The 12,335-nt window shown below is 34.9% G+C and overlaps 1 protein-coding gene across 26 annotated transcripts in view; it reads left to right on the top strand.

The window, feature by feature from the left end:
• The window catches only part of LOC108751721 (calcium-activated potassium channel slowpoke), a 102,628-nt gene that overhangs the window by 68,198 nt on the left and 22,095 nt on the right, over nucleotides 1-12,335 (top strand). For 18 of the 26 annotated variants that reach the window (XM_018492050.1, XM_018492073.1, XM_018492064.1 and 15 more), the window contains exons 9-13: nucleotides 2,789-2,941; nucleotides 3,140-3,295; nucleotides 3,769-3,881; nucleotides 11,561-11,716; nucleotides 12,148-12,224. In XM_018492050.1, the coding sequence (XP_018347552.1) occupies nucleotides 2,789-2,941; nucleotides 3,140-3,295; nucleotides 3,769-3,881; nucleotides 11,561-11,716; nucleotides 12,148-12,224 (655 nt within the window). Of the gene's footprint in view, nucleotides 1-2,788; nucleotides 2,942-3,139; nucleotides 3,296-3,768; nucleotides 3,882-6,828; nucleotides 6,942-11,560; nucleotides 11,717-12,147; nucleotides 12,225-12,335 lie in introns of all 26 variants that reach the window. The other 8 variants (XM_018492063.1, XM_018492061.1, XM_018492049.1 and 5 more) reach the window with 2 other exon arrangements.

The following is a 12,335-nucleotide window of genomic DNA, read 5'->3' as shown; positions in this document are numbered from 1 at the left end:
TATATATATATATATATATATATATATACTTAAACAGCTCTGTCCTGTTACATATAACGGTCCCTATTCTTACTATATTTCTATTTCCCTTTTCTATTATATGTTTGACGTCCTGTGATCCATCGGATCGTCCTATCTTGGCGCGCACGGTACCAGCGCTTTATTATCGCGTAATTAATGCTTAGAAAAGAATTAACGCTTTTTATTTTAAAAAAATTTAGAATGTTCTAAAATCTCATTGTATTAATCTGAATCCGTTGTTGATTGTTTTGTGCTACTAAAGATTTTCTTGTGTCTCTGAATTTGTTTTGTCTTGTAATATACATATTCTAACAAGAGAATACCGTTTTGAAATTTCAAATACTATTAGAGACATTTGAAATAAATATTTATAATACGTATCGCATATGTCGTTTCCGTTTTATATAAGCAGATTCGTGAAAGCTTGAAACGATGTTTGCAGACGACGTAAGCAGATCGTAATTTACTCGAGTTGTTTGTTGGAAAAATCGATGGCGTGAAAGTAGCGATGTTACAGCTGCTACCGTGGGCGATCGGTAGACGTTCGGGAAATGACGTTGTGCGGATAACAAACGCTATTGTTCCAGGATGTTTGTTGCCTGTATGTTTCCCTTTATGCTCGTACACATTGACGATGTTACACCATGATACCCCACCGGCGCGTCTTCGTATACTGTCGTCCGCTTTCGTGTCTCGTCAATTTGCAATAGCTGGTCTCAGATTCGATCAATTATCCGCGAGGTTTTATAAAACAATCGGGGTTGCAGATCTGAGAGCGCCCACAATCAAAAACTCGATATTCGGCCCCACGTATTCACCTCAGTAACGTCGTCCCGGTCTAATAGCCTCTGTCTATCTGTCTATCAATCTATCTTTCTGTCTATCTATCTCATCCCCTATTTTTATCAATACATACCCGGCAGCAAATCCGAGAGGAAAGCAACGTCAATTTCTCCCGTAACACACGTATACACACACGGAGACACTTTTATGCAAACCCACATGAAAAAAGTCCCTTTAAGGTTGTATTGCATCCACTGGATAGACCCATGCCTGCTGTCAACCCGAGTGGGTAAGTGCCCGTGTATTTCTCGTGGAGAGACTGGTTTACCAGACGATTACTTTCCAGACGGTAGTTTCTGTTAGAGACTTAGTATCTGGTGAGATAGTCGATCGTGGTATCTGTTAAGTGTATCGATCCTGCACTGACGAAGACGGGACGGTACGTTCTCTGTTTGTGTAGTTTCTTTTTACACAATCGAGGTTAATGCCAACATCTTGTTAGCCGATAGATTTAGCATGTAGATAGAGGCGCTTCTCCATTATTCAGATGTATAGAACCTAGACGAACCGACTGACCTCTAACCCCCGCCCCCCCCCCAATGATCGATGATGTTTGCACATCCAAGGAATGTTCCATAGAATCGCTTTCATATTTTCAATTATTATTCGATTCTACGGCTGCGTCGAAGGTGCGCACAAAAGAAATTTTAGAGACGTCTTTATGTCTCATTGCTTTTGTAAATTTTATTTTATACTAAATCAAATTTTTTTACTACCAAAATATTTATATTCTAAGTATACCTTATGTAATTCAAGAATTGTAAATTCTCAAATAAAATGTGACGTGCATGAAATTGTTGACAGTGATAAATCGTGAAATTATAGATTATGTCAGACGCGCGATTATAATTGGCAATTAAATTAAGTAATGTACACGAAGCAAATCGTTGCAATTCAAATTTGATAAATTTTTGTGAATTCAATTAACTTGATTGTCTTATATTTTGTGAAATGATTAATCACATTAGCCGTGCGAATCTTCGATATTTGTAGCCATTGTTGTCTCATTGAATGCTTTTATATAACTTTTATTGTAGATGCATATTTTTATAGTACCCTTTATATTGAAGAATTTTCCGTTTCATATGTTGTATTTTCGACGATGCTCTCTGTGTCCATCATATAAAATTTTTCTAATTTGGAAAAAAATTTGTACAAATAAATATAAGAAGAAAAGTTACTTTCTAAATATAATTGTAGATCAACGATCTGTAGATTTAGCAGCTTACACGCACCGTACTAATTTCGACGATCGCGACGCGTTCCAAACAATCATTTTTCTCTTTGCTGATAAATCAACACAATTTATTGATTATAACGATTTTATTAATTAATTAGTCGATAATTTTATCTTTTTTGCTCCATTATATTGAATTACATAATAAGTAATTTTAGATTTTTTAAATAAAATGAAAAGATTACATTTTTACTTCATTGTAACTTTATAGAATAATATATGCATCTTTTCGATTTATGATTCTCAGTTGTCTTTTTATAACTCCATTTATATTTTTTGGAATTTGGTGAAGAAGCAATACGAGGTGATTTTTGCAGGCGTCTAAAGAATTAAATTTTGAATTAATCACAGTATTTATTAAAATTTAAAAAATATCTTTAAATGTTTAAGGTATCCTATTTTGCATTTTAATATTAATATCAAGTTCACAATAGCCACAACTTTCTTTTAAAATACCTGCATATATATTCCACAAATGAACATACTAATAAATAATAACATTCTACTGAAAAATCTAAAATTACTTATTACACCGATTTCAAATATACGTTCGTGGAGCAACTTCTATTCTATTTTGCTATCGCTTTAAGACCAACGTCCTGCCCAATATACATTTTTCCCATCTATTAATCGATTTTAAAACTAAGCAACGGACCGCATAAAACGGGTTATTTCCATTCTTTTTAGGTACACGAGGCGGACGCGTGTTTGGTACTGGCAAACAAGTACTGCCAGGACCCGGACGCGGAAGACGCGGCGAACATCATGCGCGTTATCTCCATCAAGAATTATTCAGATGACATTCGCGTTATCATTCAATTAATGCAGTATCACAATAAGGTAACCACTGTCGAGCGATCGAAAAAAAAGCTCGACTAAGTCTAGCTTTAAACGAAATGCGATTTATAAAGCAAGGATATAAGTTGATATTACTTTCCAACGTTGTGTGTACATGTTTTTCAAGAATAAAATATATTTTCTGCAGCAATTGTTTTTATTAACAATAATTCTAATCTTGTGTACCATATCGTGTTCCAGGCCTACTTATTAAACATTCCATCATGGGACTGGAAGCAGGGTGATGACGTCATATGCCTGGCCGAATTGAAACTAGGTTTCATCGCGCAGTCCTGCCTCGCTCCTGGATTCAGCACAATGATGGCGAATCTCTTCGCGATGCGATCCTTCAAGACGGTCAGTAAAACGTCGTCCTCCGGCAGTGCACCTGCCATTTAATCTATGCATGTCTGAACGCAACTCCTCCGTATAGGTCTTTCTTACGACTGAACTGTTCACAGTGATCGGGTATATAAAAGAAATCTTACATCATCAACCGTTTTCTTCCGCAAAATCCTGTCGTGATTCTGCGATTACTCGCGTTTGAGCGTACAAATTTCTCAGCTACAAAATGATAAATCGTTCGATATCATTATTGATAAAATTATTTCCGATAACTTTTACCTCGTGGGTTTCACAAATCGTGTAAATCATTTGCGTGCGTTTCATCGTCACGCGATTCGCAGAAGTGACTTGAGATTCGCATCATGTCACGTCGCGTCACAACCGAAAGTAATCGGGCACGAGCACCTCACTGTGGACATACGCGCACAATCCGTACATGCATAGGAGCGTGTGTGATTTAGAAATGGTTGGTTGATTGGTACCAGTCGCCCGATATGCAGGATTGGCAGAATGACTACCTGCGTGGAACTGGAATGGAGATGTACACCGAGACACTGAGCCCTACCTTCATTGGAATGCCCTTTGCGAAAGCCACTGAGTAAGTCGGTCTATGGACCAATCTAACATCCAGCAGATAGTCCGCGCATACGTCTGATTCAAGAGACGGGACCAAGTTCAATCGGGTGCGATTTTTCGTTCGATCGCTATCGCTGATTGTCCACCGTGTTTGATCTCGTATCTGCGCTGTATCCGCTACCTCTGTGCTCCCTTGCTTCATCATAGTGATGTCCGTTTCTTCCTTGCTGCGCAGCAGCGGAATAAGTCGCCACGGAAAACGTACGGAACCGTCGATATGATCGCTAATTTCGTATAATGATGTTGTGGCGCGCGTGTGATTATTTTTAATTCATTGCTTCTTCAGCCAGTGACGCAGCAAACACGTGGCGTAGCGATCGATTTTGTCGTCTAATGAGGAAAAGCGGGGAGCCTGATCTTTCGCTATTTTTATGAACTTTTTGCGTTGTACGTTGCGCTTTTATGCTGCAGAGAGATTCAAAATTAGCACCTTAGATAAGATAGTTTCACAAACTGAATCCTCTTATTAGTTTATATTAAATTTTGTGTCACTTTGTCTCTCTAATAATAATTAAATAATGAAAGAAAAGATATATTTTGCCTATTTATAGCAATAACATTAAAGCAATAATTAATATCTTCTTCTACACAATCATACAATTTAAAGAAATGATGATATATATGTTATACAATATAAATTTTATTTAGAATAAATTTTGTAAACTTACATATAAATTTTGTGATTTAAAAATAAATATATAATATTTCCGAAAAAGTTAAATTTTCTTTCCGCTATATTAAAACTTCTAACATAAACACCATTTAAGCCGTTTAAGTTATTTGTTAGATACAATCTAAGAAAATTCTTTGACGCAAACGAGTTATTTTACAAACTATAATTACAGTAAATAAATATTAAACTTATGAGTTTCAATTTCCAAGTTAAAATAGTTCTATTTATTCTCGACTTATGTCGAGTCCCTCTGCGGTCATGTAAAAAGTTCATAGAAAATGGATGGCTCTTCTACTCGCTGCTGTGAGACACGAACGAAACTCTTCAGGGTTTCACCGCGCATAGCTCATCCAAATGGAATCTCGAGGGATACTCGAGCGAAGAATTCCTTTGAGTAGTGAGACTTGCTCGCGAAAATCGCCACCATATATTTTGCAGGCTCGTTTTGCGATCATGTTAACGACAACAAAGTAGTTTCGAAAAAGGTCCGTGGTCTCTTGAATCGGAAAAGAAAAAAGAAAGGGATGAAGCTTCGCCTCGCCTATGTCTTTCACTACGCTCCACTCCGCTATAAACGTAAACGTATATATACATATATTATATATACGTAAATACACACACATATACAACGGAGCGCGACCTCCGCGCATAAATACATATGTGTGTATATTACAACATAATACATGAACGTGTCTACTATATTGTACAAAACCATATCTGTGCTACACCTAATCGATGTAAACCACCCCTTCATTGCTTCAGTAACGTATCTGTTATTTTCACCCTTCTCTGCAATTGATATATACATGTAACTTTGAACGACTTGTAACAATAACATTAATTAACGGAGTAAGCGAATGGAAGGAGGAACGACTGACGATGATACAATCTTGATCTCGTTAGGCAATGGAATCGTAGAGCATTCAAAGCCTTTGATCCGATTCTTGTTATAGAGTTTCTAAACCAGACCAAACTGGAAACCATTATAGCGGCGAGCTGGTAAATATGGCGGTCAAATTTCCATCTCGTCAGAGGTAGAGTTGCTAGATTCATAGAGCAATCCTTTGATCCAAGTTTTGGTGCCAACCCTGCAACAACGTATTTACTGTTGTGTTGGTTATCTGATGAAGACCAACACACGAGCATATGATTCAGGATTTCTAGTTGCAGGTATTTTAGAAAGATAAAGAAATGTGGAAATGTGGAAAAAATGAAATCTCATTCAAAAATGCTCTTTGAATTAAAGTTAAACAGAAAATAAACATTTTCAAGTATTTTTCAAGAACTATCACTTTTTTCAACAGTAGCTCATCGTGTCATTCGTTTTTACAAAGGTATTACTGGCAAATTGATTCCAGAGAAATAAATGCAACAGTCAAAATATTGTACTACGAATCTAGAACTCTGAAAACCATCATCTTGAAAAACGATATAGCTCGAGAAGATCGAAGATGTGTCCTCGTCGTCGTTCGTATCAATGAAAGCGCACTCTTTGCGGACTTCAGAGTTCTACTATATATATACACTACGAAGAGATCAACGTAATTGAAGAGCTTGCGAGTGTAAGAGGGACGTGCAAGTGTAGCCAGAGGAAGGAAAACGTGAGAAATGGTCAGGCTTCGATCAATCGACAAATTGCTGAGATTGATAGGTGGGGTGGGACAGAGAATTTGGAAGAGATCAAGCGCTCTATGCGCTTCCGAATATGCACATACATATATGTCTGAGTGAATGTGAGTGTATGCGCGCGTGCTCGCCCCCGGAATTACGGCCTTTGGAATTTGATCATTAACGGCGCTCGTTCGTTCCGGTGACGGTGATAATAACTCTCACCCCGGTCGGTCGCCATAATTGCGAAATGCATCATCATGCATGATCGCCGTGCGACGACACGACGCAACGCGTCACTCGGGATCGGCATCCCGAGCGTATCCTGGCCTACATTCTGTCTCTTGGTCAGAAACAGTTCCTTCGACGACAAACGTTTTAAAGAAAAGATTTCAAAGAAAATTGTTGTCAAAAAAGGAATAAGATCAGATATTGCGTTCTATGATAAATTTTTGTTCAGATCGGACGATTCGCGATCTCTCGTTTCGAAAACATAATATGCGAAATGTTCTCTCCCTCCGAGAAGGGTAGCAGCTCACACGCAGCTGATGCTCTTCCGCCGCGCATTCACACGCGACGTGGATCATGAAAGTTTGATGACGTGGGGTCTGGTTGGTTGGTGTTTCAGTCGCCGGACACACAGGCATGGCAGAATGATTACCTGCAGGGCACGGGCTGCGAGATGTACACGGAAACCCTCTCCCCGTCCTTTACCGGGATGACATTTCCCCAAGCCAGCGAGTAAGTTCTCGCTGCCAACGGCTGTCACACACATAAACGTACCGTAAACAGATACTCACACACAAGTCACGCGACACAATATATATACAGAATTGACAACTATACGGACTGTCATACAACATTCATGTACGAAAAGAAAGAAGAAAAATGCAAATACGAAAAATATATTCTATCGACACTGTACACTCGGTTACGAATTTCTTTCTTTTCTATCTCTTTCTCTTTCTCTCTATTTATCTCTTTGTCTTATCTTGTCTTATGAATAAACACACTGAACTGTCTCAATACCGAGGCATACATACATATTGTCACATATCTTGAAAACATATATATATATATATATATATATATGTATTTATATATATCGCCCCTCACCTCGGTCTTTTAGTCTTTGAACAATTTTTTTTTTTATTAGATTCTACTATATTCGTCTTTCTGTCTACATCTTTTTGTTTGGATTTTGAGTAGAGTAGTCCAGTTTTTTGAGCTGTACGAATCTTTTTTCTCCTTTTTATTTCTATTTTTTGTCTTTTTGTTTTTGTTCGGCCGTGTCCTTATTCTTTCGATCAGTTTTGATTTTCTTTTTCGAGCTGCTCGAAATTCTGCACAAATCTTTGTTGAATTGCATAGAAATAAAGAGTAGAGTGACATACCAGGGATGAATGCGGACTATACTTGCCAGTCACAGCGATTGCCGAGGGTCGGTCGTGCTGATCTAATTGGGACATTTGATTGGCAACGAGGGAATCGACAATATTTCCCAAAAACAAAAGTATTTCAAACCCACACCTGGATTCTAAAATTTCTGGGAACACCGGCGCAGGTGATTTGCGTGCGATTCTAAAAATGTTCCTGTCAAACGTGACGACCATGTCGAGACCGCCAAACGCAATGGAACTCTCGTGTTCTGACACTATTTCGCGGAACAATTAATATCGAAATTGAAAATTGCACATTGTTTAATGTTCCTCCTAACTCAATTCGTTTACATGACACGCAGAATACTTTTCTTGCGTCTTTTTAAAGATTTCTTATTTTTATTTTCTCTTTTATTATATTTAATCAATTATTTGTTTCTTTTTTATTATTTTATTAGTAATGTATCGTGTAGAAATTAATATAAAAAATAATAATTAGAACTAAAGGACTTATAAAATAAAATATACAGTGTTCATTTTCGCGACATTAAATGTCATAAAAATTGCTTAATTGTCGGCCTTGAATGTTTTTAATTTTAAATTGACGCGCATAATATCGTGTTATAGTATAACGTGACCAACGGCTATTCTTAATAAACCATAATTAGTTGTAGTCATGCGCGTGTTTCAAGAATTGTTTGCGAGATCCGCATTCATCCCGGTAAATCGTGCATCCCGCTTCGGCAATATCACAATTTTTTTGCGGCGCAACGTGAGACGAAATGAGAAAGAAACGCGGGCGTACCGTGACCTCATTCCGGCGAAACGGCGAAAAGGCATAATTCTACCTTTATTAGGAAAAAGGATAGCGAAATCTTTCTTTTTTTTTTATATAAACACTTTTAAATATAACATAACGGGTGAAATTTTTGTTTTTTTTTGTCGGTAATGTCCGTATCCTTGTCATGGTGTGTGTTCTTAGATGTAGCATAATCTAATATTATCTTAACAAAAGCGCGTTCTTTGTACACGCATGCCTGTTGCTCTTTACCATGTAAAAGTATGTAAAACTTATTCTCGTAACACATTGACACCGATTATTGAAGAAGTGTACAGGCAGATATCGATCGTGGCTGCCGATTAGACATAAATATGTATTGGTACACACAGTTCGTTAACAAACTTTAATCGAGCTCGCAGTTCTGTTCTTGCGAAAATTTTTGAAGTAATTTATGGGAGTAATTTATACCGTTCTTCCTACAAGCACTAATATATTCTACAGATATCGGCTCACTAATATCTACTATGACACACACACACACACACACACACACACAATAAAAATTAATTAAGGTGTTATATACATATAGTTACTTGCAATCGAAATTAATCGTAAGAATTTATAATTATGATGTATACGTGAAGCATACAAAGTATACAGAATATAGTATGTAACTTTGTTCCAAAAGTATTAGTTTGTATTTTTCTGTAAACATACACGTTCAGATTTTGTTCAACAAAAATGAAAATTATGATAAAATACATGCATTAATTATAAAAACCAAAGTAATATGAAAAAGTTATTAGAAATAACTTTTACATCCTCGTATATTTTACTATATTTTGTTATATTTTCGTTACAAGTCACTATATACAGAAATAAATTCAACCAAGAACTAAACGTAATTATGAAAACAAATACATCTTTTTTCTGTAGCTACGAGTTTTTGTGATAAAAATAAATATTATAAAATGACGCTTAACAGTTAGAAATATATATTACACAGTAAAAAAATATATAATATATTGCCCTATATTAATTAAATGAATTTTAATTAAATTAAATAAAATAAATACTATAATATACGCCGCCGTAATAAATATTATTCAATAAATAGTCTTAATAAATGACTAAGAAAATCAATTGTCAATGAAAAAAAAAATCATCGTTTAATACCCTTTCTCAGCCGTCTGAATTGCACCGTATATATTTGCCTAAGATTGCATCACTGATTTCTGTGATTTTTCATTTTTCTATTTTTAGGATAACACAATTAATACTGGCAGACTGCCAGTACACTTTTATCTGCAAAAATATCACGGCAACGATAGTTTTTGAGTTACGAGACTTCGAAAATTTAAATAATTTTACAAATTAAGTTTCTTTGTTTTTTCTGTGATTTTGAATACATCTTAAATCAACAAACTTTGATTGGACAATTTGATCAATTAAAGAAATATCTAAAGCTGTTATGTTAAGAAATTGTGATAACAAATAATAGGCAATTGAATATTAGTTCAATATTAATTATCTCGTAAATGAAAGCAAATGACAGAAATTTAAAACACTCTGCAAAGTTAGACATTAGTACTTTCACTGCTATCACAACTTCTTAAAGAAGATGATATTGAAAGGAAATGATAGTTCCTTGGTATATTCCACAGAGATCAGTGAATTGCATCGCGAAACAGAAAGCTATAATTCTTCCGAGTTTTCTGTTTGGTTTATGCGCACTTGGATCGTCATCATTTGGTTTGCGTGTGTGAGAGATCTATTCCTGTAAGAAGTGATCTTCACATTGAATACATCATGAATATTTATTATCTATAAATATTTATTATCATTATTATCTTTTTATATGCCACATATTGTATCCGATTATATTATATACATATAATGCTTTCCGAACATTAGTTAATCCGTTTGATCCTTACATGGATGGGACCTCCCGAGAATGTCTCTTAGAACTTTGAAATAGATTAGGAACTTAGAATGTAATAGATAGTCTATAAAGGACGATAGAGACTCTCAACCTATCTTGGCATGTTTCGGCTCGTATTATTAAATAAGTAATAATCGTTTACGTAAGACTTTCCTGCATGATTGCCTGGATTGATTCATCGATACATGTTGCATCGATTGCGTGATTGTATAACGTTCAATTAGCGCCGAGGTGGTATAACGGGAACGATGATACATGCAGGTATAATAAGGCTTAATTTTTTTTAAATAAACAAACACTGCCAATTTAAATGCTTTGATAGTCTGAATAATAAGATTTGCCTCTGCACAATCGTATCCCGTTACGCTGTGGGTGTATATACACATATCTTACTAACACATATTATTCGTTAAATGAAAGGCATAAAGTATAAAAAATTATAAAATATTTATTCATTATTAAATTATCATTTTGAACAATTAGAAATACGTTAAATAATAAAATAACATTAAATGAAGTTTCACTTTTACAAATTATTTTTTTAAACTGCATCTTTTAGGAAAGAAAATGTCTTCTAGGAACGAAAATGAATCTTAAATATTGTAAATATCTTAAATATATGTGAATCTAAAATGTTCTACTTTGTCCTGTTATGCATTTTAAATATATATAAATACAGTCTCGAAATACTTTATGCTACATTTGCAAATAAATCTTGTGCAAAGAATGAAGCTTGCATTCGTATGCAAATATTCATATATGTATATGTTTAAGTAGCAATATTAAAGGATTATTATAGTAGTAGTTATATTATAAAATTATGTAATTTTATATAATCTTATGCTTTATAATAAAACTAAAATGAATATGGTTTCATACGAGCAACAGGAGTTCCTTTTACATATTCAAGTTTCATTGTTTGCCTAATACGGATGATATTGAGTTGTTCTCAACTATTTCTGATTCTATTTTGTTAAAGATACTTTATAGTTATTATATGACTTTATTGCTGTAAACATTTTAACATTATAAGGAACGAATTTAGACATTAGTGCACATTATTATACTTACTTAAAAACAACTCATTATCAACGATGACAGCTTCGCAGTATTCTTAGTCGCTTATCGATGGCTATGTTTTTGCATATAATGTTGCTCCATAAATGTATGGTACAAAAACAAAGCAAAATATTTAAATTGTCTGTTAACTTGATGCTCAATGGTGAGACTTCGAATATTACGCATAACTTCATCGTAGGTTGTGCTTCACAAAACTGAAGCTCTTGCTACTGGCTATCGAGATAAAGGGCGAAGGAGGCTCCGACAGTAAAATCTCAATTAACCCACGTGGTGCCAAGATCGCTGCAAATACTCAGGGATTCTTCATTGCTCAATCTGCTGACGAAGTAAAGCGGTAAGACCTCTCGAATATTTTGAAATATCGCTAAAAAGATTTAAAGCGGAAGCTTATTTAGACATTGTATTCTGTTTAATTCTATTAAGGATTATTAATTATTGAAATAAGGCAAGCTAAAGAGGTTCGATTACTTAAAACTATAAGTGTTCATTTTCAATATCAACGTTTAATATAGCTTAAAACAAGCGTTTTATAATTTTTTACAACAAATTACAAGAATGTGTTTAATAATATAATGCGTATATTTGCCTCTTCCTATTATTTTACAATATTTTATAAACTGAACTGTATACAATCAGTTTCTGTAATTAACTTTCTCTATTTTCCAATTTTATTGTTTTATTTTTTTCCAATAAAAATATAAAAGGCTTCCCTTTTTAATTCGTGCGAATAATAATCGTATGTCTCTTTTGTGCTTATATTTCTAGGGCGTGGTTCTATTGCAAAGCATGCCACGAGGATATTAAAGACGAGACTCTGATCAAGAAGTGCAAGTGCAAAAATTGTAAGTCTTTCTGGCCCAGTGATCCTTTAAACAGCCTTTCTCAATTTTTGTCAAATTTTCTGCTAAATGACATCCGGTCTCCTCTCTCGATTATATATATATATATATATA

Source organism: Trachymyrmex septentrionalis, unplaced genomic scaffold, assembly GCF_001594115.1.
Source record: "Trachymyrmex septentrionalis isolate Tsep2-gDNA-1 unplaced genomic scaffold, Tsep1.0 scaffold51, whole genome shotgun sequence".
NCBI classification, from domain to species: domain Eukaryota; kingdom Metazoa; phylum Arthropoda; class Insecta; order Hymenoptera; family Formicidae; genus Trachymyrmex; species Trachymyrmex septentrionalis.
Note: the sequence above shows the minus strand (reverse complement) of the source record. Positions and strands in the feature narration are given on the sequence as shown.